Source organism: Macrosteles quadrilineatus, unplaced genomic scaffold (genome assembly GCF_028750875.1).
Source record: "Macrosteles quadrilineatus isolate MER2022 unplaced genomic scaffold, UCM_ALF_1.0 Scaffold_2__2_contigs__length_208266976, whole genome shotgun sequence".
Lineage (NCBI taxonomy): Eukaryota > Metazoa > Arthropoda > Insecta > Hemiptera > Cicadellidae > Macrosteles > Macrosteles quadrilineatus.
In genome coordinates, this window is record NW_026542595.1 from 181,307,683 (window position 1) to 181,331,597 (window position 23,915).

At 33.2% G+C, this 23,915-nt stretch overlaps 1 protein-coding gene across 1 annotated transcript; it reads right to left on the minus strand.

Annotated features, from left to right (window-relative positions):
- Positions 1–5,255: 5,255 nt before the first annotated feature.
- On the minus strand, positions 5,256–23,915 carry LOC128987652 (palmitoyltransferase ZDHHC9-like). The gene is made up of 9 exons (XM_054408610.1): positions 23,456–23,915; positions 17,036–17,196; positions 16,251–16,409; positions 13,943–14,080; positions 12,901–13,055; positions 11,691–11,808; positions 11,203–11,306; positions 9,082–9,211; positions 5,256–6,061 (listed from the first exon to the last, which is right to left on the minus strand). Exons 1-9 carry the CDS (start codon positions 23,602–23,604, stop codon positions 5,721–5,723), a joined length of 1,455 nt encoding a protein of 484 aa, XP_054264585.1. The 5' UTR covers positions 23,605–23,915; the 3' UTR covers positions 5,256–5,720.

Below are 23,915 nucleotides of genomic sequence, written 5' to 3' on the forward strand. Positions count from 1 at the left end.
TTATAAAATATTAAAATATTTCCCTCGAAGGTACAGGAAAGTTATCATACATTGAAAATTGATGATAATATAATTTCCTGGTATCATATTTTCTGTAATTTTCTCACGTAAATCTACCTAATGTTTTAGGCTATTTAAAAGAAATATTGGTTGTGAATAATAGAATTGAGATGAGTATTTAAACATCTTAAGTTTGATCAATACTGTATGATTAAAATTTTTGTTACTTAGTTGTAATATAAAATGTTTACATTACTTCAATTTACAAAGACTGCTTTAAATATTTGAAATAAAAATAATAAAAACTCAAATTTAGGCCTACTTAAAAGAATTTTTCAAAATATTCTAATATCCTGCCTATTTTACATCCTCACTAAATGTCTCAGATACCTCTAAAACACCACTATAAAAGAGATTCCATCTACAAACATACAAAAGTTGGGATAAAACTAACCTGTACAAAAATATATATATATAAATTGCAGGAATGCTGAATGGCTTTACAAAAAGCACAAGTACATAAAAACACTTACAATTAAAATCTCGTCAACATTATTTTCCATTCATTCATTCGCTGTAATTTGTTACATTTTTACCAACAAGATAAAATTCTGTGTTATAAATTATTTTACACAACAAATGCATTGTAATTTAGTGTTTTATTACTGTTATAAAATGTGTAAGTAATAAAACAGGAAGCAATCAATACCATACTAATTATTCAAATCCTGGCAAGAGAACCAGAAACTTTCAAGTTTTCAATAAAATCACAGTTATTGATCTAGCGTTACAAATCTAATAAAAAAAATGTGATGATTTCAAAAATTTAACAAATAATATAGGCCTAAAGTTAATTACCTTAATACAGGTATAGCCATTTACCTTAATATATTTTAGAGGGGAAAATTGCAGTGGTCGATTTACTGTGTAAAAATATCAATTAGTGAAACAAACATATTAGTTACTGCAACGAAACAAAACACATCTCAATGCACATAATACTAAAATTCAATAAACTAACTTAACAAATTTCAAAATAAACAAATTCTTCAATTTAACAAATGTGACAACCGAGAATAATGATACAGAATGGTGCTCGTTTCAAGAAGAAATATTTCCATATGTTGAGGGGGGGGGAACGAGCTGGTCTAATGGTTAGAGCGTGGGATTTCAGTCCCTGAGGTCCCGGGTTTAATTCCCGCCAAGCCACCAATGGATTTTATCCAAGTGATAATGCCGCAACTCCTAGGTCTAGCCTGAAGTAATGTGAAAAATAATTCCGGGCTCGTGCCTAGCGTCTTAGGAGAAATAATCAACATATGTTGAATTTTTGACAAATGCAGTTCATTACCTAAGTGTCACTTGTAAATGATGTCTGGGTGGGCCAAAGGCCTAACTCACACAATTTTAATACCTGATTAACAAATATTAAAAATTTATAGGGAGTTTTCCAAGGTTTATTATTGATTTTTACAAGCTTTAACTAAAAAATTAATTTATTTTTACAAAAAAAAAGAGAAAATAGGTGATCAAATAACTTTTTTTTAAATTTATGTGCTACAATGGTCCCCAACTCTAAGTAACCTTACTAACTCGATCTATTTTTATTGTATAAAAAAATGTTTTAATTTTCATCTAAATTGAATTGTTCACAATTCCTTACTTTGGAAATCAAGACAGGTATCTAACTACATTTTACACTCCTCCTTCATTAATATTTGGGTTCATATTTCATCCCAGTTGCTTTTCTACCTATATTACCAATGAATTAACAATATTAACATTTTGCCATTAACTTTGGTAAAAGAACACATCACCTAACTAATCCAACAATAATAATTAAAGCTCTACAAGAGCCAGACCCTTATTCAAGGGTTACAAACTGTATAAAAACAACTTTCAAATCCATACGTTTAAATACTTTCATTCGTTGATAAACAAGTTTACAAGGTAATCCGAAACACTAACTTAAAACGAGAAGTTACTAAATTTATCTTAAAAGGTGGAAAATGTTTAATCTAACTTAAACTTAGCTCTTATGCTTATATGATGTAAACTAGTTAAGTATGTCTTTGCTAATATTTTGTTATTTATGCTAGTGATATTTTTGTATTTACTATAACAGAAAGCTAAAAAGCTAATAGCTAATTTAAAATAATTACTGTTTGAGTGCAATTTATTTTGCCAGTTTTATTAGTGGTCATACTTTCACAACCATAGGAAGCGGTGCAAAAAACAATTGCACACTAGGATAGCAATAAAATTTATCTTTTAGTAAAAACCTTCCATAAAAAAATGTTTGCCTAAGTGTAATAAAACATTAGACATTTTTCAGTATAGTATTTAAAATTAGGAAAATTGATGGAAGTTGAATATAGCCACACTTAATAAAAATTTTAGGCTTATTTTTCAAGCAGAATCGAAAAATAGAATCCGTTTTTGTCAAAAAAAAGTCCTAAGAGTTCAAAAAACGTAACAAAAACTGAACTAACTAAATTATTTAAAAATAGTAGCATTTTAATAATTTACTACATTGTGTTTAATACACTATTCCCATTGTTCAAAAACAGTCTGGGGGTGAAATAAAAAATAATTTGATTCATTATTTATAACCTAAACTTTGCCTTCCCTAACCTGAATTCATCACAGTCATGATTGAATAAAAACTGATTAGTATGCAATGATAAATCATCAAATGCATTTTTAAATGCCTTTGGCGTTTGGCGTTATAATCTTTACTGGTTTAAAAAATGTTCTTCTTTTAATGATCTCCTAGCCTCTCCTTAAGCTTCTTGTGAAAAATACTGTATGAAAACAGATAAAATATGATTTTTGTAAGGCGAGACTATACTCAACCTATGCTGGAAGATGAGATTAATTTTTTTACAGTCAAAAATCTCATATCATCAACTATAAAATTAATTGTTATTGAATCCTTTTAAACTTTTCATAGTGCATTTTAAAGTCTGTAAAGCTTAAAAAAATTCCATACTGTAAACAGGTTCATTTTAAATGGGTTATCGGGCAAAAAAGTTATTCGAAACTAGTTTTATATTTATCCCTACAAAACCTTTTACTGCCACAAATTAATAGTAATAGAGCTAATAAACTTTGTTCTGCCTACTCATTTACAGTAAAAAGATGAACATGATACTTATACACTATCCCATTTCATTAAATTTATTATTATTATGTTTTCTTTAAAATCCTTACTGTTTGTATGATGGTACAACAAGATATTACATACCCACATACATAGCACTAAAGCGACCTCTCAAAATATATTGAATCACATTGTTCAATTGTGACCTTAAAAAATGATGCAAAATTTTAGAATACAGGTATTTTCATTTCAAAAGGTCATTTCACAACTATAAGCTAGAAACAAATTTAACCCGTAAAAATGTAATGTTAAAAAAAGTTAAAGTAAAATGCAATTCAATGGTCTTTACAAAGGCACTACATTTTATCTAATGTTGAAACACAGGGATTAAAAATTCGTTACCTACCAAAGAATAGACGTTTTTACAAACTATTTTAAAACATTATCTTTAAACACAGTTCAAAAAAATTTAGTTGCCACATGTATCACCAATAGTCAAGCCAAAATCAGTCATCGTCAAAATTTGAGCAATGCATTAGCTTAAAATGTTTACAGAATAATTTCAAAATGTCTCTCTCTACAGCATGCCTTGTAAACAATATGTACAACTTAGTCATGTACGTGTTGAATTGAAATAAAAATCCCATAGAGCTAAGAAAATTTTTACATTCTCATTTTTACTATACATTTTTGGCTCATTACTCTAATGACAAGTAAAATAAATAAAATAATATAAAATTTGCATATAATAAATAGATTAGATGAAATAAACAGATAGATAAATACACAAAAAATGTTACTAAAAAGTAAAAAAAAAACATGATTTAGGGGAAAATACAACATTTCTCTTTTTTAGTGTAACATAAATGTCTCAATTTCAAATGATTTACAATTACTTACATTAAAAATCACAATTAAACTTTGATAATAACCAGCCAAAGTCAAGCATACATGTGTCTTATGGTACAAAACAAGTTTTTTTTATAAATTTAACTGGTGGACGGCATCAGTTATTGATCATGTGAAAAGTTCATGGCTACATTTATACGTATGTTGTAAAAAATCACTTAGAGTTTGTGAATTGAAAGAACAATTAGTTTGGATTATATCATAGACTAACCAACACCAGTACACTTCTCATCTTATTGTTCAATTTTTTCATGCCTAGTTCATGTTGGTGATGCTGGGCAGTAGTGTCAACGAAATTTTGTTTCTATATTATTTCAGGGTTAGTTTTATGATTTCCGCAATTGTTTATGATTATATCGTTTTATTTGGTTAAACAAGGTTTTAAATAACTGAAATGGCTTGAAACAAATTCTAAACAAAAACATGATCCCAATGTAACTAACAATAAAATTGTCTTCACCTATAAGGATGACAAAATGGGAGTATGTTTTCTTTGTGGTTTTATTTAAAATAAACCTGCAATAACAGTTAAAATTCAAAATCCTACAAATGAAGTTTTAGCTTAGGCTTTTTTTTTAAGATATTGGTACACTTTTTTTGCAAAGATTTCCTTGCCCAATTGTTAATGATATAGGCTATTCAATTGTTACTGAATACATAAAAAAAAACAAAAAAAAAAACTAAAAGCAAATGGAGGTAGATTAGGAATAGCTATTTGTTTATCGAGCACAAAGTTGGTCATTGCCGCTCGAGAACTGTAGATGAAAGCTTTGTGAGACCATATGTTTCCAGAGCGGGATGACTGTTTAGTGTTCATTCTTTTAATACCCACAAAATGTTTCCTACAACCACAGTTTACTTATCAAAACAAACAGTTTAACTTTTGTTTATTTTTTTAGGTTATGTTATTTGGTTACCAAATGTACGGTGGGGCACACGGGAGGGACTAAGGCTAACATATCTTGTAGTGTCAGCGTTCGCCGCTAGAACTGCTAAGTTAAAAAATTTTAAATTATTTTATTTTTATTTTATTTTTAGTTATAAAATTAACTTTTTAATTATAAAATTAATTTTTAATTTTTAAAATTAAACTGTCATAACATAACCTAACCAACCAGACTTGCTGATAATATAAAAACTATAAGATAAAAATCTTATTAAATGATTACTTATAATTTTTAATTATTAATAAAATTAATTTTAAAATTTAGTATTATAAACCAACCAATTTATTATAACCAACCAAACTTGCTGATATGAAAAATTTGTTGACAAAAAGTTAATGCCGCCAGCGGGATTCGAACACGGAACATCCTGAACACCAATCCGTAACGCTACCAACTATGCCACGAACGCCGCTGAAATCATGTTGTTTCGTTACGGTAATCGTGTTGCCTCAAGAGAAGACATTAGCCACTAGCGATATGACGTCACTACACCTTTAGCCTTAGTCCCTCCCGTGTGCCCATTCCACCAAATGTAAGTTTTTTATAGAAACATCAACAGTGAAATCAGCTGATTTAACGAGCAGGAATGGCCATTACTGCTCACGAACATGAGCGAGAACAAATAAAACGGAAATGAGCAATTTTGCGTACTGTTTACAAGTGTGGCAATGTGATCATTTCCATGCAGTGGAAGGAAAAAGTAATTTTAGACCTTATAGTGGGAATTTCAGCATGAACACATCACGCTACTTCTACTTACATTACAAATTATCTTTCCTCTTTATAAGGCCGGCTTGACTTCCGGCACCAACTGATGAAGTGGATTCCTCCAGGGAGTCCAAGTCCAGCGCAGACTCTATCATAGTCGTGTCTTGCAGAAGACGCAGCCTACTGGCAGATAGTGGGACTAGTGATGTTGTGTCGGGTTCCAGACCGGCCGAGACCACCACATCGTCCAAGTAGAGATCTAGTTCCGACAGATCCATCTTTGGCTCTTCAGACGGTTTCACAAGATCTGGGTTTGAGATGATAACTTGATCGCAAACGCTCTCGTAAATACCGGGCATGTCCCCACTGAGCAGCATACTTCCACAGTCACTACCTACAAGCAAAGTAGAGAGTTAGATTGTCTAGAATATAGTGTCGGAACAAAATGTGTAGGCCTATATTATAGAGAGGTGAAAATAATAAAACTACATTAAAACAAATTGTTGACTATACAAGTGTTATCTATGGATTGAGGTCTGCATTGAGCTCCTGTAGCAGCTCAAATACGAGACAACATGGGGTTTTTTACTTCATCCACTATTTTATCTGGTTCCCACACCTATGAAACGATTATCCTCTGTCATAGTATTCTAAAACGCTGAAAGAAAATTGAGAGTCCCGACAAGTTCAAATTTTGCTCCGTGATTATATTTCTGTAAAAGGGGTCAATCGATGTTACAACTGTTGCCAACTAACAGATGTGTAAAAAGAAAAATGTTTCAAGGTAGAAAATGTGCAAAGTAGCTTAGGAAGTTTGTAGAAGGCCATACATACACTTTTACACAAAGTGGCCAGTACCGGGTATCATCAGTTTCCACCGAGACAGTAATTGATTTTGAGGAAACTGCTTACTGATCGGTGTGTTTCAGACTTCCAGGGTTTACCGTAGACACTGAGAGTCTAATGGAGACGTCTCCAATTAATTCGACAATCCCTCTCGTTCAATCATATGGCAAATCATTAAAAATTCTCTTAAATTTGGACACTGATCATTGATACTTATGAACAACAGTAGTTCGATTATAGAATATTATAATATAGAATATAGAAGCATCCACAGCGGCGGTTTTATAGAATATTATTTACAAAAGGAGCAAACAAAAAACCATGAAATAATAGCATGGCATTATTTGGGTAATTAGTTAAATCGCTAGTAAAATGAAGAAATCCACAAACTACAGACAAAACTGAAATGTAGTTTTATAATGAGTTCAAACTGTTAATATCACTGCAATACACTAGCAATAAAAACATTAAATCACTGTTTAAAATGGTCAAATAAAGCTGACAAACATTGACAAAAGTAAAATTGTTCATACATTGAAGGATATTACATGCTTATGATGGTCAGACACAGAAAATCCAAATTCAAATCACAAAAATTAACTAATTTTGAATCATAGTAGGCCTACAATTTTTATAGCATTTCCAAGGTTATTAATAGATAAATTTTCTCCATTATTTACTCTATTTTGAATCAATTTGAACACTTTTAATACATTTTTCATAACCGTTTACTCCATAATCTTAGAGACATCGTAATCATCAGACCTGATAAAGAAACATTGTGATCATTTCCCAGGATTGTGATATAATGAGGAAAACTTGATTCCATTAAGTTTGCTACCTTGAGGGCTGTGGTAGAGCAGGTTTAACTAAATATGACTATGAGACTTAATTCCTTAACTCAAGTACTTAAATTAGAATTTGAATCATTCATTGAGATTTGATGAATTCGGCTTCAAACTTTGACATATCACTATTAGCTGAAAAAACATTTTTCTATCTTTATTTCCATTGCCAAATTGATCCACTAACAGTTACCTCAATGTTCAAATGCAAGCTCATTCACCCTGTACATTGGGGATACATCTAGTATTAGACGAGTTACAAATACACACTGTTACGAACACATTCAGAAAATGTTCAAAATACTTACACTTAACCACTTTTCACCTCATGACAGCACCAACAACAACAGTGAGTGAGAAATGATGAAATAGACAATACACATTGGCAAACATTCCAACATACAGATATAACTATACTTAAGTATATATTATCTTTATTAAAAAGATTTAAACGTTGAGAATGTTTTATTGAGCACCAAGAGTGTAAAAGAGAAAATTTTATAATATTCATTTATAATGTCAAATGTTAGTCAATTCCATTACTAACTAGTAGACTTATTAAAGTGTCGATGTTCCCATAAAAAACGAATGAACAATAAAAATGTAAATATATTTTAGTTCTAATGCAGATCACAAATTTTGAGCACAAAATAAATACAGTTTTCAGGCGTGTATTGGAATTTTGATGACATTTTATTTATCCACAAAATAGTCCCATTTTAATTAATAAAAAGAGTAATTGACCTTATAGGTTAAGGTTTTATAAAAGAAGTTGATGGTCTTAACATTTTAGGCACAGTCAAGTTTACACAAAAAACAAATTAGAAGAAATACATTAAATTTTTAGAGCCAGAATTTAAGTAATTTTAAAGCAATTAAAATGGACAAATTTTGTATTCGATTGAGTAAGAAGTAAAAAATGATTCAAGATCAAAACTAATTTTAAAACAAATCAAATAGAGGGCATTTTAATTCCGTTGACCAAGGAGTAATAGATTGTTAAGTACCAAATCATAAATAATGTAATTCTAAATCCATCTAGCCTATATTTTATAATTTTGCCAATACATTTGATTTTCAAATTTATTAAATCGCGCCAATTGAAAGCTGAATCTTACCAGTTTTAACCTCCCTATCAATAATAACTTATACAAAATCTTTAAGCAAACAAATAGGAATATTATTGTGTTTCATATGTATAGTACAATATTACTTTTAAATGTAAATAGTGTAGCATTCTAGTCATAAATATCTTACATGAGCTTGTTTAAAGGATTTGTTGTTTAAGTAAAAAAAAAACCCTTATAACTCTAAATATTAGAAAAGTATTACTATATTCAAGGCCTACCTTTGCATCAATTGATAAAGGTAATCAACCGAAAATTGTAAGTTATACATTTCTACTCTAGATCGTCATCACTGTCGCTGGTAGTGATCGCGTAACTTGTTGCCAAGCTGGTCAATATTCTGCCCCCGTTGTGTTCCCTCCCCCCGCCTCCCCCGTATTGCTGAAGAACTTCCCCGAGCCCCAGCATTCCGAAGCTGGGAACCACGTATCTATCCCTGTACACGGATGGAGGCGACCGCATCAAATACGTCTGTTCCCTTGTACTGTATCGCGGATAGTTGTTGATGTTTCTTGGAAGTGTTCTAGAGTACTGAGTTTGGTGTGGCGGCCGCACATGAACACGCCTCGGCAGACTACCGTGGTAGAGATACGCACCGTTGATGGAAGGTGCGACTGCGCTGCACACCGCTGGCACGTGGGGAATGGTGGGGGGCAGTGGCGGACTCGGCATCTCCGGGCTGGGGCTTGTATCACTGGGAAGTGGCTGCAAGACAGTCACTCCATTCTGGACAAAAGAAAGGTTTAAGCCTTTTAATAAAATCGTTATAAATCTATGAAAACGACAAACTAAAATTATTTAATTAATAGGAGTTCTTTTTTTACTTGTAATATATTAATAATTTTCGTTATAAGAACTTAATATTAAAGAATCTACATCCACTGAAATTGGCAAAAGTTTAGCTCCTTAGGACATCTGCTCTCCTACTACATCACACAATAGATTTAGCTTAGCCTTAGAAATTAATGTGTCATGTATATACCAGCTATCATAATTATAAGACACATACTTCCATGCCCTACATTACCTTATCAACACCATGCCTGTTTGTAAAAATGATATGTGTAACAAAGGTGTTGGGTGGTTAATGCATTTAATATTGAATGGAATTAATTCTAGAAAGTTCAAACATGAATAAATGATTTTATTTCCATAAAAAATTACAAAGTAAAAACAATTATTTTAATATTGGAAATAAAATTGACCACTTTATCAAGTTGTATGGCCAGTAGGAAAAATATTAATAATCTAAAATAAATATTTAATCAGCCTATATACACTTGTCTAAATAAACATTGGCTATAAAATTATATTGGCATTCTAGCAATAGTTTTCCAAAGATCACTCTGGCTCATATTTATGGTTGTTTTTTTCAGGGAAGAAAACTCAAGGGGGTTTTCTTAATATTTTTGGTTGATTACCTTTAGTATACTGATTAGTTAAAATTTGAAAAAGTGTAAGGTATGATTTTTGTGTTTTACTTATGAAGAATCTGTCTTTGAAGTTTCATGTATTAAAATTGAAACTTTATATTGTAGTTTCTGTTTATAGAACACCACATCTTGCAAATTTTATTTCTTTACAAATTAGAGAGCTTATCAAACATTTTAAAAAAATGCCACAAAAACAAAGAACACCAACCAATAAGTCCTTAGCATTGTAGCCTACTACAATATATGAAATACAAAGATACTTTCAGCGATGCTCGCTTTGAAGCCAATAAATACATCGTTGCTGTGAGCAATCCTGCACTAAGAGGGCTAATTTGAAGTTTCCTAAAACCTGTGTTTACATAAACAATTAAGTATGGTTTAGTGTTGTGCAGCCTGTAGTGCTGTAGTGTATACGGTTCAGAGACTCGGTCTTTCACAAAAAAATCAGGCTTTTGGACCAATAAAAGACGGAGACTTGTCGAGAATAAGAAAAAAATAGGGAGTTGAGGGAATTATATAAGGAACCAGATATTGTGGGAGTGGTTAAGAGTAGAAGGTTGAGGTGGCTGGGCCACATTCAAAGCAGAGGTGAGAGAGATATGATAGAACAAGTGATAAGAGGTACTCCGGGAGGGCAGGAGACCATCGGGAAGACCAAGGATGAGATGGATTGACAAAGTTACAAGGGACCTAAAGAGTATGAGAGCAGACCTGGAGCTGGCAGAGGACAGAGGATCCTGGAGGCACATGGTTGACGAGGCCAAAGACCACCTTGGTCTTCAATGGCCGAGGAGTAAGAGTAAAGCCCCGTTCACACGGGGCGAGTTTACAAGCTACACGCCGGCTTTTTTACACGCAGCTAGTAAAATAGCTCAGTGTGAACGACGTACTCGCTCAAAAGCTGCTTGTAAAAAAGCTCTGGAAAAAGTTGACGCTGCCGCTACTTTACACGCCAACTCGCCAGCTTTTGAGCGAGTAGGCGTGTAAAGTAGCCCAGTGTGAACACAGTTGCTTGTGCTTGTGCGCTTGTTACTCAAAGATGTTGGAGGATTTGGTACAAGCCAGCTACTGAGCGAGTGGAAAAAGCATCGTGTGAACGACTACAAGCGCACTCGCCGATTCACCGGCGTCTTTCTACATGTCTGCGAGTTGGCGAGTGGACAAGCTCCGTTTGAACGAATACAAGCACACTCGCCAACTCGCCAGCTTCTTACACGCTGGCGTGTAGCTTGTAAACTCGCCCCAGTGAACGGGCCTTAAGAGTAAGTTAGTGTTGTGGTTTACCTGTACAACTTGTGGTAATGACCCGTACGTCCGGTTGTTGGCTATGACAGCTCCAGGCCGGGTGTCTGAGTCTAGGAACTCTGTAGTCACCACACCTCTGCGATCTAGACAAAACATACAATCATGTAACACCTGCTGAGGCAAGTACAATAAGCTTCTTATTAGAAACTGGAGTCAATGATTGTGGATACTGCAAGTAGACACTACAGTATTGTATCTAAATCTGAACCCTATTTTTGTGCATTTCATGTTCTGTGTATTTCAGTGTGCTGATGTAGCTGAATGTTTTTCTCTTACTTTAGGGTAAAGTTTACAGTGGGAAGTTCATTCTCTGCTTGCTAACGACGAGTAATGGGCGTTGAAAAAAATTGACACTCTAGATTGATACACAATGAATGGTGATTGTACAAAGAAAATCTGTGATGTACAATTTTCTTTAAACAGAATACAACTTTTTGTTTTGGATATTTAAAAAACAAACAGTTTACCGATGAGGCTAGGTGGGGAGGGGGCACACAGCACATGACAGCAGTTGGAACAAACGTTCCCATAGCTGTACGGGTTGAAGCTGGCTTGACCCCGTTTGGACGTGAATGCACCTTTTATCTGAAAATATAAATACCAATTTTAAACTCACAACACTACCTAACATATATCGTAATCACTTCTCATAATCCAACTGTAAAAAATATGAAAGATGCGTTTGTTGTTAAAATAAATTAGCACAAAACTATATATGTCTTTTGTACAGGATCTCGATCAGAGAAAACTCTATGAGCAGAAAAAAAATCTAAAACTAAAAAACATCGGGCCAAGACACTCCTAAACAAAATTTAAAAGAAAATTGTATCAATTATGTACATTTTCTTGGTACGGGCATTGGCAATAATTGGATGGGCTACGCAACATTGAATTTATAATAATTCATTCAAAGTTTATTTTAAAACATAATGTTTTCTTTTCTAACCAAGTTAATTTGAGGAACAACTGCTATGGTTTATTCTCAAAATCAAAAAACTTACAATGCAACTAATACTAATACCACTACACCTTTAATACTAATTCTTGCAAATATTTACACCATGTTTAGTATGAAAAACTTTCCTTTTTTAGTTTTTTACACAAACAATTAAAAACAAAAGTTTTGGGTACTGTATTTGAACAGATTTCCACGATTAAGGAAGATTTTTGGTTTCTCTCTAAAGATTTATTAAAAACATTTCATCTGTCCAGTTTACTTTATTTTAGTAAATTTAAGTTGGATTTTTTGTGTTAAAAATGTCATTTTTGTTGTTAAGTTGATGTTAAATTTTTCAGTTTGTCAGTATAGCCTATTGAGCCAATTTGATCATTTCCCAAAAATACAGCTTTTATTATTGTTACTGAACAAAATGCCACTGTAGTAGATGATTAAATAACTGACCAAACACATTGACCTGAATCAGTTATGATGATTTCGTGTTTACCTCCGCCTGTGGCATGTTTTTAGGGTTTTTTGTAAGGGAACAGTCTTGTCTACAGTGAATGAAAAATATATTACCAAACCTTTTCACTACCTACCTCATTTGTGACCTTAAATAACTCTGACTTTTAAAAAGATAAAACTTAGTCAAATCATTGTCATTATCTGATTTTATCACAACCTAGAGAGTGTTTACAATAACTACAAAGAACAAAAAACATAAAAAATATACCCACATCTTCATTGGTTGTTTGGTTGGAAGTTGTAAGGTATGTGTGAAAACCGGCGAGTCCTAACACGCTCCATACACTGAAGAAACACACAACAACAACAATCACACTCGAAGGTGATTCTTTCACTGCTTCAAAAAACAACCTGTCCTCTTTCGTCACTGGAAAGAATAACAAAAATATTTGTGAAACTTTAGAAACTGATATTATTTGAAACGACCAAGATGATCCAAGATCACCTTGAGGTTGGGTATATTAGAGCAAGGTTAAACAAGGTTATAATGTGCTAATAAGTTAATTTAGTGCACTCAAAAGAAAGGTCTAATCTCATTAGTAAGTTGTAGCTGAAATTTGCTGATTAATAAAGAAAATAAACAAGAGAGAGCTCATGATGGTGACTAAATAACATTTTTTGTTTATAAATGTTATGTTAAGTTACGACACAGTCAATAGACCTACAGGCCTAAAACAAAATCATAAAAAGGAAAATGAAAATAACATTGCAAAGTCTCAATTTCTTCTAAAAAAATCATGCAATGCTAAACAATATATTTTTTGTTGGGCTATATTGTTTTGAAAACTCTAATTTTGTAAGCGATTATAGGTTATTAAGCCTGCATATGTTAACCTCAATAGGAACTCAATAGGTAGCCTCAATAGGTAGGTTTTGTTTTATTTTTTACCAGTCAAGTTTTAGAGGCTGTTCATGTTTAGATATTCATTTATCTGATCATACAACAAGTATCCCAATATTTTTGTGACAATGTATTCCATTTTTAGGGATTTTCCATTAAAAAATTTTATTTATAAGATTTAGAACATGTAAAGTTTTATGTAACATCAGTTTTACCAAAACTAAGTTAGCTTATTTGGAGAGAAAAGAATTAGAAGAATCATTCTACAATTCAAATTAACCTCATGTTATTATTAATTGACATCTAACTTCTTCATCACATCTACACACACTAAAAAGATTTATATGATGGTTAAGTAGAGAATGAAAACTCTCGAGACTAAAGGAATAAGGTAGCAAAGTAAGCCTACTTACAGAGAATAAGGTGTGTGAGTGAACAGCCTAGGATGAAGACACAAAGGAATGCCAATGAGACGATGAACATGTAGAAGTATCTGTAGTTGCGCTTGCCCACACAGTTGCCAACCCATGGACAATGGTGATCAAACCTCTCTGTTATAACAAACATCATCACTTACATCATTAGTCTGACTCTGACACAAGCATGATGTCAAAGATGAACATGTAGAAGTATCTGTAGTTGCGCTTGCCCACACAGTTGCCAACCCATGGACAATGGTGATCAAACCTCTCTGTTATAACAAACATCATCACTTACATCATTAGTCTGACTCTGACACAAGCATGATGTCAAAGATGAACATGTAGAAGTATCTGTAGTTGCGCTTGCCCACACAGTTGCCAACCCATGGACAATGGTGATCAAACCTCTCTGTTATAACAAACATCATCACTTACATCATTAGTCTGACTCTGACACAAGCATGATGTCATAGATGAACACGTAGAAGTATCTGTAGTTGTGCTTGCCCACACAGTTGCCAACCCATGGACAATGGTGATCAAACCTCTCTGTTATAACAAACATCATCACTTACATCATTAGTCTGACTCTGACACAAGCATGATGTCATAGATGAACACGTAGAAGTATCTGTAGTTGTGCTTGCCCACACAGTTGCCAACCCATGGACAATGGTGATCAAACCTCTCTGATATAACAAACATCATCACTTACATCATTAGTCTGACTCTGACACAAGCATGATGCCAACTATGATAGCATGCAAAGATAATATCTATTAACTAGCAGAGTAATTTATTCGAATAGAATAAGTAAAACTAGTTATGTTGAATCCCTTGTCTGTCGCCCACAAAGAGGACATCCCTTAAATTAAGACGAAACAATAAACCACCAATGAATAAGCAGATATTTAAATATATTTGGTTTGATATTCTCATAATTCTAAAAGCATTACTTTAATATGAGTGGGTTATACAGATAACGTAACAATGTCATCAATGAAAACAAGTACCGTAGTTGTGTATATTGAAGACTCTTGCGCTTAACCTCTACTCTACAGTTTTCCTTATCACTTTCTAGGCTACAAGAGGCCTTCAATAAGTACAAGGTTACTTGATAACTATATTTTTCAATGAGTGTGCTGTAATTACTTAGTTTTGTGTTACAGATTTTATTTGAGGTTAGCTAACTTACCTAAATGGGAAAGAGTATTTTATAAACCTTAAAATTAATCAAAGACATTGGTGTGTTCAAAATGGATGAAGAAGAACTACAGGATCAGAACAAGTGGAGTTGGTAAGGCTAAATACCTACTTTGGTATATTAGCCATATAGGAGTTGTGAATGAGCTGGTCTAGGGGTAGAGGGCAGGACTTCGGCACTCAAGGTACCGGGTTAAAATCCTATCAGTCACCAATGGATTGTCTTAGTGATAATACCGTGACCCTCTAGGCATAGTCTAAGCTAATGTGTAAAAAAGTTCTGAGCTAGGGCCTTACGTCATAGGATGAGAAGGTGGGACATAAAAAAGAAAATACCCCCGTCGCAGCAAACCTGCATACTAAGCGAATTTCCATTTACCCGGCTTGATTTCTACTAAACTATTCCCTATAAATTTTCAGATTTATTTCCTATTTAAATAACATTAATTTTAGTGATTAGTTAGGTTTGCTGCTACGGGGAAGATGTTGAGATGTGTTTTTTCAGTTGAAATATTGATAGCTTAGTATGAAATAAACCAAATTGCCAAATTTGATTAAAATATATCCATAAACAAGCAAACTAGAACAGTTTATTTATTCTTCATAAGAATAACATGGGAATTTTAAATTTACAATTTTTTAATTTTTTTCCGTAGTCAATGAAGATTCAAAAACACTTCAATATACTAAATTATTTGTTTTTTTAAGCTCTTCAAAATGGTCTAGAGAGAAATTTAGAAATTTTAAGTTTTGAGGGTCAAAAATGAGAAAAACCCATTTTTACCCCATAAAACCCCCCATAAACCCCTGATCCCATGGGCCGATTATGCTGGTTCGCGAACTCGTTTGAATAAATGTAGGTTTACACGTTTGTACCAAATTTCATCAAAATCGGATCAATTTTGCTCGAGTTATCGCGCTAACGGACACATATATAAATATATATATATATATATATGAATTTGAACGGTTGGTGTTTTTGGCCTCTGGGGACCTCAAAACGAAAAAGTAAATCGGTCCCGGGTCTAGGTCTTACCATGAGACCTACGGTAATAGCTTATTCCCTATATGGGAAATTCGCTAAAACTATACTGACCTACGCAGTTATCACAAAGACTACAATGAGATGCTCTGGGTGGCCGGAAGATCTTGCATGTGAAGCAATACTTAAGCTTTACTGTCTGTCCTCTGACCAGGATCTCCTTGGTCCGAGGAGGAGGCCTGAATGTCGGGGAATTGGCGGAATTGGATACTTCTGCAACATTTCAAAACAGGAAATATGTTTACAGGGTTAATTTAGTGATTAGAAAGTTTTTAATAAATGGTATCACTTTTACCTTGTATATTTAAGTAGAAAATGTACCCAGGTTTTTCTACCTGTAATCTATTTCTTCCTCAATTTCAACTTAATTGTTTGTTTCTTCTATTAACTGTTGCAAAAAATTAATTTTCCCCCATAGTTGCTATTCTGGATTTGATTGCTTATTTTGACATGCTTTGTAGGTTTGCTAGCCATCTTTCAGCTGTAGACAACTGACCATGACTATCATTCTTACTTTCTTTAAATTAATCCAATTTTCAGTTTTACAATTGTCACTCATATTGAAAAATTAAAACTTAGGCTAATAAATAGAAAATAGGATAAAAACACCCTACAGCGGTGTCAGAACACTGGAATAGTATTACTACTACAGTAATAGTGCTCTGTTATTCTTTGAAGATGTTAGTGCATCAGAGCAGTAGGCCCTACCATAAAATAAAACATCAGACATAATTTTAATAATAAATTTACTGTGTAGTTTACAAAATTATCCCGGGTATTTTAAATCCCTAACCTCTTCTACGTCTGAAGAAATAAATTTGCTTTGTGAATACACTCACCGATCTGTTTCTCAATATAAGCAGCTTCATCCGGAGTCGCCCGAGGTATCACTCCTGGGTCACTGAAGCTGGTCCGCAGCAAAGCTGACATGACGAAGACGAACAGCAACGCCCCTACTGCAGGGATGGCCGGCGTGATCCTCATTGCTAGGAATGGACAACTGTAACAAAAGTATTCAAACTGAGGAGAAGAAAAAAAGGCATTTTATGTTTGACAGGGATGTTGCTAGTGTCTCGGACGTCAGTGCAAGAGGCACAGTTCCAAACATGGGCATATTAAACAAATTCTATGAGTTTGGACCGCTTTATATTGAAAGCATTAGTGAAAAACCTTGTTCCCCACATGGGAAATTTGCTGAAAAATTAATAAAATATAATAAAAGTTAAATGAGATGGTAGTTTTTTCAAATTTAACTAATGAACCCAGCATATGTTTGAATGAGATCAAGGAGGGACTTAATGCAGCCAAGGGAGGGAGAAGGCAATTAGGCAAGGAAATACTATATATATACAGTTAATTTAAATTGAAACCAACAATAAGGAAAGAGGGGGTTTCAGAGAGGTTATAATCTATACAATGTATTTTATATTCATTTAAACAATTTTATAAATTGTACTCAAGTTTTAATGAGTTAAAGTTACAGAAAATAGTTTCAACTTACAAAGATCAAATTTAACACGTTGGCTTGTTAGCAACTCTATTCTTTTTCTGCTTCCAACCAGATTCTTTGCCGTTAATCAATTCATAATCTACCAAATGCACTAATTAGATCAGTATTGAAGGGTCAAGCATAACGGTTGATAAGAATACAGACAAGTCTACAATATTCCTGGTAGACTTAAGATAATTTTACAAAGATGACATGACATTCAAGTGAATCGCGGGTTGAATAACAATATCAACAGATTAGAGAATAAGAGAGTCATTGATGTTAGTCAACAGCTGTGTTTATTACATGATCATTGATATCTTATCTTCAAGATAAGTGATCTCATCAAGAGATCGATGATTCAGATAGGATAAGTCTATTGGGTAGGTATAAGAAGCTACAAATTAAATTTAGAATTCTTACACATTAAAAAAATCATGTTTGAATTAATTTTTATTCCAAATGTTGGAATAGGTGTGATTTTAGCAAGAGCAGACACGACAACAACCTATGTTCAAGCAATTATACTACTGTAGTTGTGATACAAAACTTATTAAACCAGATGGTGGACTAATATTTCCTGCCTGATTTGCAAAAGTCCGGCCAATTCCCAACCAACATTTTTTCAACATAGGCCTAGCTTATACTTTAATACTTTTTATTGAAATGGCGACCATACAAAGTAGGTACCGTATTTTAAGCCAAGTCGAATGGAGATGAGTGTAGGATGAGTGGCGCGATCTTGTAGTCTTGTTAGTAACTAATGCCGACATATTCCTTGGACACAGCTGTTAATTAATAGCCCATACATGCTTCTTGATTATATATAATCTGTGCTGCAAATAATTGTGTAACGCCATCAATGTTTAATCAAAAGCTGACTTTATGGTCTTGAAGATCATGGCCAACATTGGATGATTTAATCGGAACACGTGTCTAGCGCTACTAAAAGTACAGTTACAACTGATCCGGTTGACTGCTCCATGATAGCTATCTGAGAAGAGATCATTTTAACGTCAGCTTTCAGTTCTACATTTGGGTCTGATACATGGGTTCGGAATCTAAAGACCAAGTTTGTCATGTTATCGCTGGTGTAAGTTCACAATTAATGTACCGGTAAGCCTAAACACCTCAATTCATAAAACAACCATTTAGTTGCCATACAAAGCACTAAAATAAAAATATAGAAATGACAATTACCTAATTCTTGTAGCTATACCGTAGTGAAAAAGTCGGTTAAAATTTAACCTATTGTATTACTGATAACAACGACTATTACTGGGTCCGTTATGCTTGACCCTTCAATACTGATCTAATTAGTGCATTTGGCAGATTATGAATTGATTAACGACAAAGAATCTGGTTAGAAGCAGAAAAAGTATAGAGTTGCTAACAAGCAAACGTGTTAAATTTGATCTTTATAAGTTGAAATTATTTTCTGTAGCTTTAACTCATTAAAACTTGAGTACAATTTATGAAATTGTTTAAATGAATATAAAATACATTGTATAGATTATAACCTCTCTGAAACCCCCTCTTTCCTTATTGTTGGTTTCAATTTAAATTAACTGTATATATATATATTAATCAAACACGGTGTACCACAAGGCTCAATTTTAGGTCCACTGTTATTTTTAATATATATACCTACATATTTTAGGCTAATTAAGTTAAATCACTCAGATATAATTTGTTTACCCCTACCTAACTTAAAGCCCTTTTTGACACCATTTTCATTGTTGACGAGGTCTATTGTAACTTGTTATTTAATGGCCAATAAAGATTTATGATTTATGCTTTATTTTTTAGAATCTATTAAGTTAGTAGGCCTAGGCTAGTATGTTATTTATTAACTTATTTAGTATTTATATAATTGTATATTTTTAGCTACCAGTAATAGTTAAGTTTTCAGTCTACCATCTGATTGTAGCTAGGATACAAAGGCCAAATGGTTGTTATCACAATTGAAACAAGGAGTCTAGGTACCTATCTACTTAAAAATAAAATACCCCTGCCGCAGCAAACAGGCAGACTAAGTGAATTTCCACTTCGTTTATAGAGAGAAATTAGGAAATTTAATGTTTTTAGGACCGTCAAAAAAGAGAAATTCCTTTTTAGCGAATTTCCCCTATAGGGAATAAGCTATAGGTACCGATTTACTTTTTCGTTTTGAGGTCCCTAGAGACCAAAAAACACCATCCTTTCAAATTCATATATATATATATATATATTTATTTATAAGCAAAATAACAAAAACCAGAGTACCCTGAAATTCATTTTTTATTTTTAAAGTTTAAATAAAAAATGAATTTCAGGGTACTCTGGTTTTTATTATTTTGCTTATTAATTGAAAAAGTTGCCCTAAAAAGTGAACAGAACTATCAAAATATATATATTTATATATGTGCCCGTTAGCGCGATAGGAACTCAAGGAAAAATCATCCGATTTTGATGAAATTTGGTACAAACGTGTAAACCTACGTTTATTCTAACGAGTTCGCGAACCAGCATGATCGGACTATGGGAACAGGGGGACTATGGGGGATTTTATGGGGCAAGAATTAGTTTTTCCCATTTTTGACCCTAAAAAACTTAAAATTTAGCATTTTCTTTCCAAACCATTTTGTAAAGCTTAAAAAAACAAATAATTTAGTATATTGAAGCGTTACTATGCGCCTAATGGTTACGGAGAAAATAAAAAAAAACTGTAAATTTAAAATTCTCATGTTATTCTGATGGAGAATAAGTAAACTGTTGTAGTTTGCTTGTTTATGATCATATTTTGATCAAATTTGGAACATGCATTCATTTCATACTATTAACATTTTACAAAAAACACCTTTTCACCCTCCCTGTTGGAGCAAACCTAAGAACTCGTTAAACTAATGTTATTTATATAGGCTAGGGAATAAAATGTGATATTTTTAAGGAGACATTTTAGTGTAAATCCAATCAGGCAATTGGAAATTCGCTTAGTCTGCAGGTTTGCTGTGGCGGGGGTATTTTACCTAAATATATATAGGCTTAATATAATGTATGAATTTGAACAAATGACGTTTTTGTCCTCTGGGGACATCAAAACAAAAAAATAAATCGGTCCCGTGTCCAGGTCTTACTATGAGACCTACGCTAATAGCTGATTCCCTATACTTACTTACTTACTTACTTACTTACTTGAATACTTAAATACTTGAATAGGTACTGCATCGGTGACCGACAATGTCGGAATGGATTGCATAAAAAAGTTAGGGTGACCCGGGGCAATTCTGGCAGCCAGACGTGAACCTTAACTTTAACTGCTTGTACCGCGGTGAACATATTTTTCATTTTATTTTGACAATTACCATAGTAATTCTATGTTATTCCTCTAGTGTTTTCATATATTTAGACAACAATCTCAAACTCCCCTTAAGGGGGTTTGAGGTTTTTTTTTTTGGAGTGTCAGATGCCAGAATTGCCCCAACCTTGGGGCAATTATAGCAATACCTTATATTTTCCTTATTGTTTAAATTGCTCTGACATTGGGGCAATCATGGCATAGGCCTAATTTAGCTGTTTAAGATGGTGTTTTAATTTTTGTTCTATCTCTATTTATAAGGAAGTTGTGAATAAACCGGTAAGACAGTACAAGCGTACAAGGGCCTTAACCTCAAAACTTCTAGCAACAATAAACAATAAAAATAATCAGGCTGCCATAGAGTAATCTAAGCAAAAGGTGTTTACAAAGCCATCCAAATGAACTGAAATGAAACATATTACACATAACACACGTTGTTATACAATTTATTCTTTAATTTATAGCCTACATTATTTGTATAAAGATATATAGCTGCCATAATTGCCCCGGGTTCTTTGCCACAATTGCCCCATAGCATATGAAAATGGGGCAATTATAGCACCCATTTAAATTTAAATATCTTAAAGGGATAACTGCTATTACTATTTTTGTTCATGAAGTTTTAAGTCTGAACAATTATCTTTGAGTATAAAAAAAAATAAAATATAAAATTCATAGGGGAAAAAAATTAGCCGTGTGCGATGTTTCGATATCCTCGGGCTGTGGAAGAAAGTACTTTTTTAATCGCTAATAAAAATTACTGCAAACATTTTATTTTTACAAAAATGCTTTCCTATAGGCCTATATAGGAGGTATATGCTGAAATAACAAATATTGCATCACTGATCTGTAAAGCTGAAATTTAAAAAAAAATATAGGCCATTGCTATAATTGCCCCGTGCCAGAATTGCCCCGGGTCACCCTACCTTATAAAGTTACCTACAGGAAATTTTCTAATATTTCCTAAGTTAATTGGAAATTAGCTAAAAAGTTAAATAAAAAAGCATGTCCATTTGATAAACTTTTGATAAATAATAGGCCTACCGTAAGTAAAAGAACAAAAATAGTGTTTAGTTAAAAGTGTCAATATTTGTTAATGTTTTGATATGAGCATGAAGTTGTAACGGCTCCACCAACTAATCAACTTAAAACTGTTACAGTACATTAGATATTTCCATATGACCTTAAACTGAATAGGGATAGCCTAAGGTTGGAATGTATTCAATTGAGTTCAACTCTTTAACAAATTATAGTAGGTAGGTACACATGTATTGGCTAAGGAGTATTTTTAGCCTTTAGTGGTCTTAAGTGGGTAACTTACTTCCATGGGGTACATTTTTTAAATATTATTATCGATATATTACTTGATATATTACTGGATAAATATAGTGATGTTAATTCGGTTCGATATAAATATCGCATAATTTAATTTTACCATATAAGTGTAAGTTAATATTTATAAAAACAATCATAGGCCTAGTTTCTTAATATTAGGCCTTACCCTTAGTTTCTATTTTAAATTTGTACAACTAAAAATGGAAGGAACTATACATTTTCGAACCGTATGCTGTAACTATAGCCATAGACAAAAAGATATAGGCTACATTTTTTATTTTTTTTTTTAAGAGGTTGGCGGCCTCTTTTAACCATGCATTTGCCCGTCCACATAGACTACAGATCTGTGCATGGAACGTATCCAGGAAAGCAAGGCGTGAGCCGGTACAGTAGGACGAAGGTGAACTGTACTGATAAATTTTAGTGGCAGTGACCAGGATCCGAACCCACGACATCGCTGCCTTGGGCCCGAAGTCCGTGACGCTACCAACTGAGCCAACTCATCTAATAGATATAGACTTTCAGCTGTGCTGCGGTTAGCATAAGTACTGGAGTCCAACGCTAGGTTTGCCATATAGTTACGGCACACACCGCTGCAGCGTCTGCTGGTCACATACTGCTACTGCGCTCCTCGCCTGCAGCGGTGGGCGCCGGAACCTTCCTTTGACAGTCCATATTTAGTCTATTTGTCTATTTATTCTATTGGTTTTGGGTTGAATATGGAATAGGCCTACCCTATTGATAAGTTAGTTTGCTTTATTAAACATTAATAATAATGTAAACAAATCATAACTCAATTTGATGTAAACCGTAAAAATATTAAAAATTACATTGTAGAAACGGTACCAAGTTATAAAATTGAACTGAATCAAATTTAATATATTAATAAATATCAACATATTAACTAAACCGATAATATAGCCTTATCACAGGCTCTCATTGGAACTGTACGCAAAATATGTACGGTACTGTTAATCGAAGCATTACATGGTAATGATGAATAAGGCCTTGCCTAAGTTATCTATTCACTGCAGTAATAAGTTTTTGTATTGTTTGGATCCAAACATAATTATTGAGTGTTAAATCAAGTATACTTACTCGAATATAAAAAATAGGGAACATGTTCCCACAATCAGCCCAACAGTAACAAAAAATACACTTGTCTGAGGAGCCATCATAATTCTCCCATCACAGCAAAATTTGTTCCTTCCAGGAAATAATTCCCACTTTCTTGTTACGTGTGTCATCTTTGCTGCAGCATGAGATAAATTATCTTATGTAAAATGTTGAAGGTCAAGCACGCTGTTTCAATAGTTTATTTAGTCCAAAGATGTTTTCCATTTTCACACTATCATAACCTTCACGAGCCATTTTTCTCGATTAATTGAACATAGACTTTTCATAATGTATTAACTCCTATCTGGACTAACTTGGATTTAAATTCGCATCTTCTAATATTGCCACATAACATATCTAAGATACAGTATGAGGAAAATATCTACAAATTATTGTTATCAATCATCACAAATAAAATTGTAACATAATAACAACCACTACT

Coding starts and splice junctions, on each gene's coding strand:
- LOC128987652 (XM_054408610.1), bottom strand. CDS start 23,604: ATGACACACGTAACAAGAAAGTGGGAATTATTTCCTGGAAGGAACAAA. Junction 9,212..11,202: donor CATTACCACAAGTTGTACAG/GTAAACCACAAC, acceptor TCTTTTGTCCAG/AATGGAGTGACTGTCTTGCA. Junction 6,062..9,081: donor AGTCGCACCTTCCATCAACG/GTGCGTATCTCT, acceptor CTTTGCTTGTAG/GTAGTGACTGTGGAAGTATG.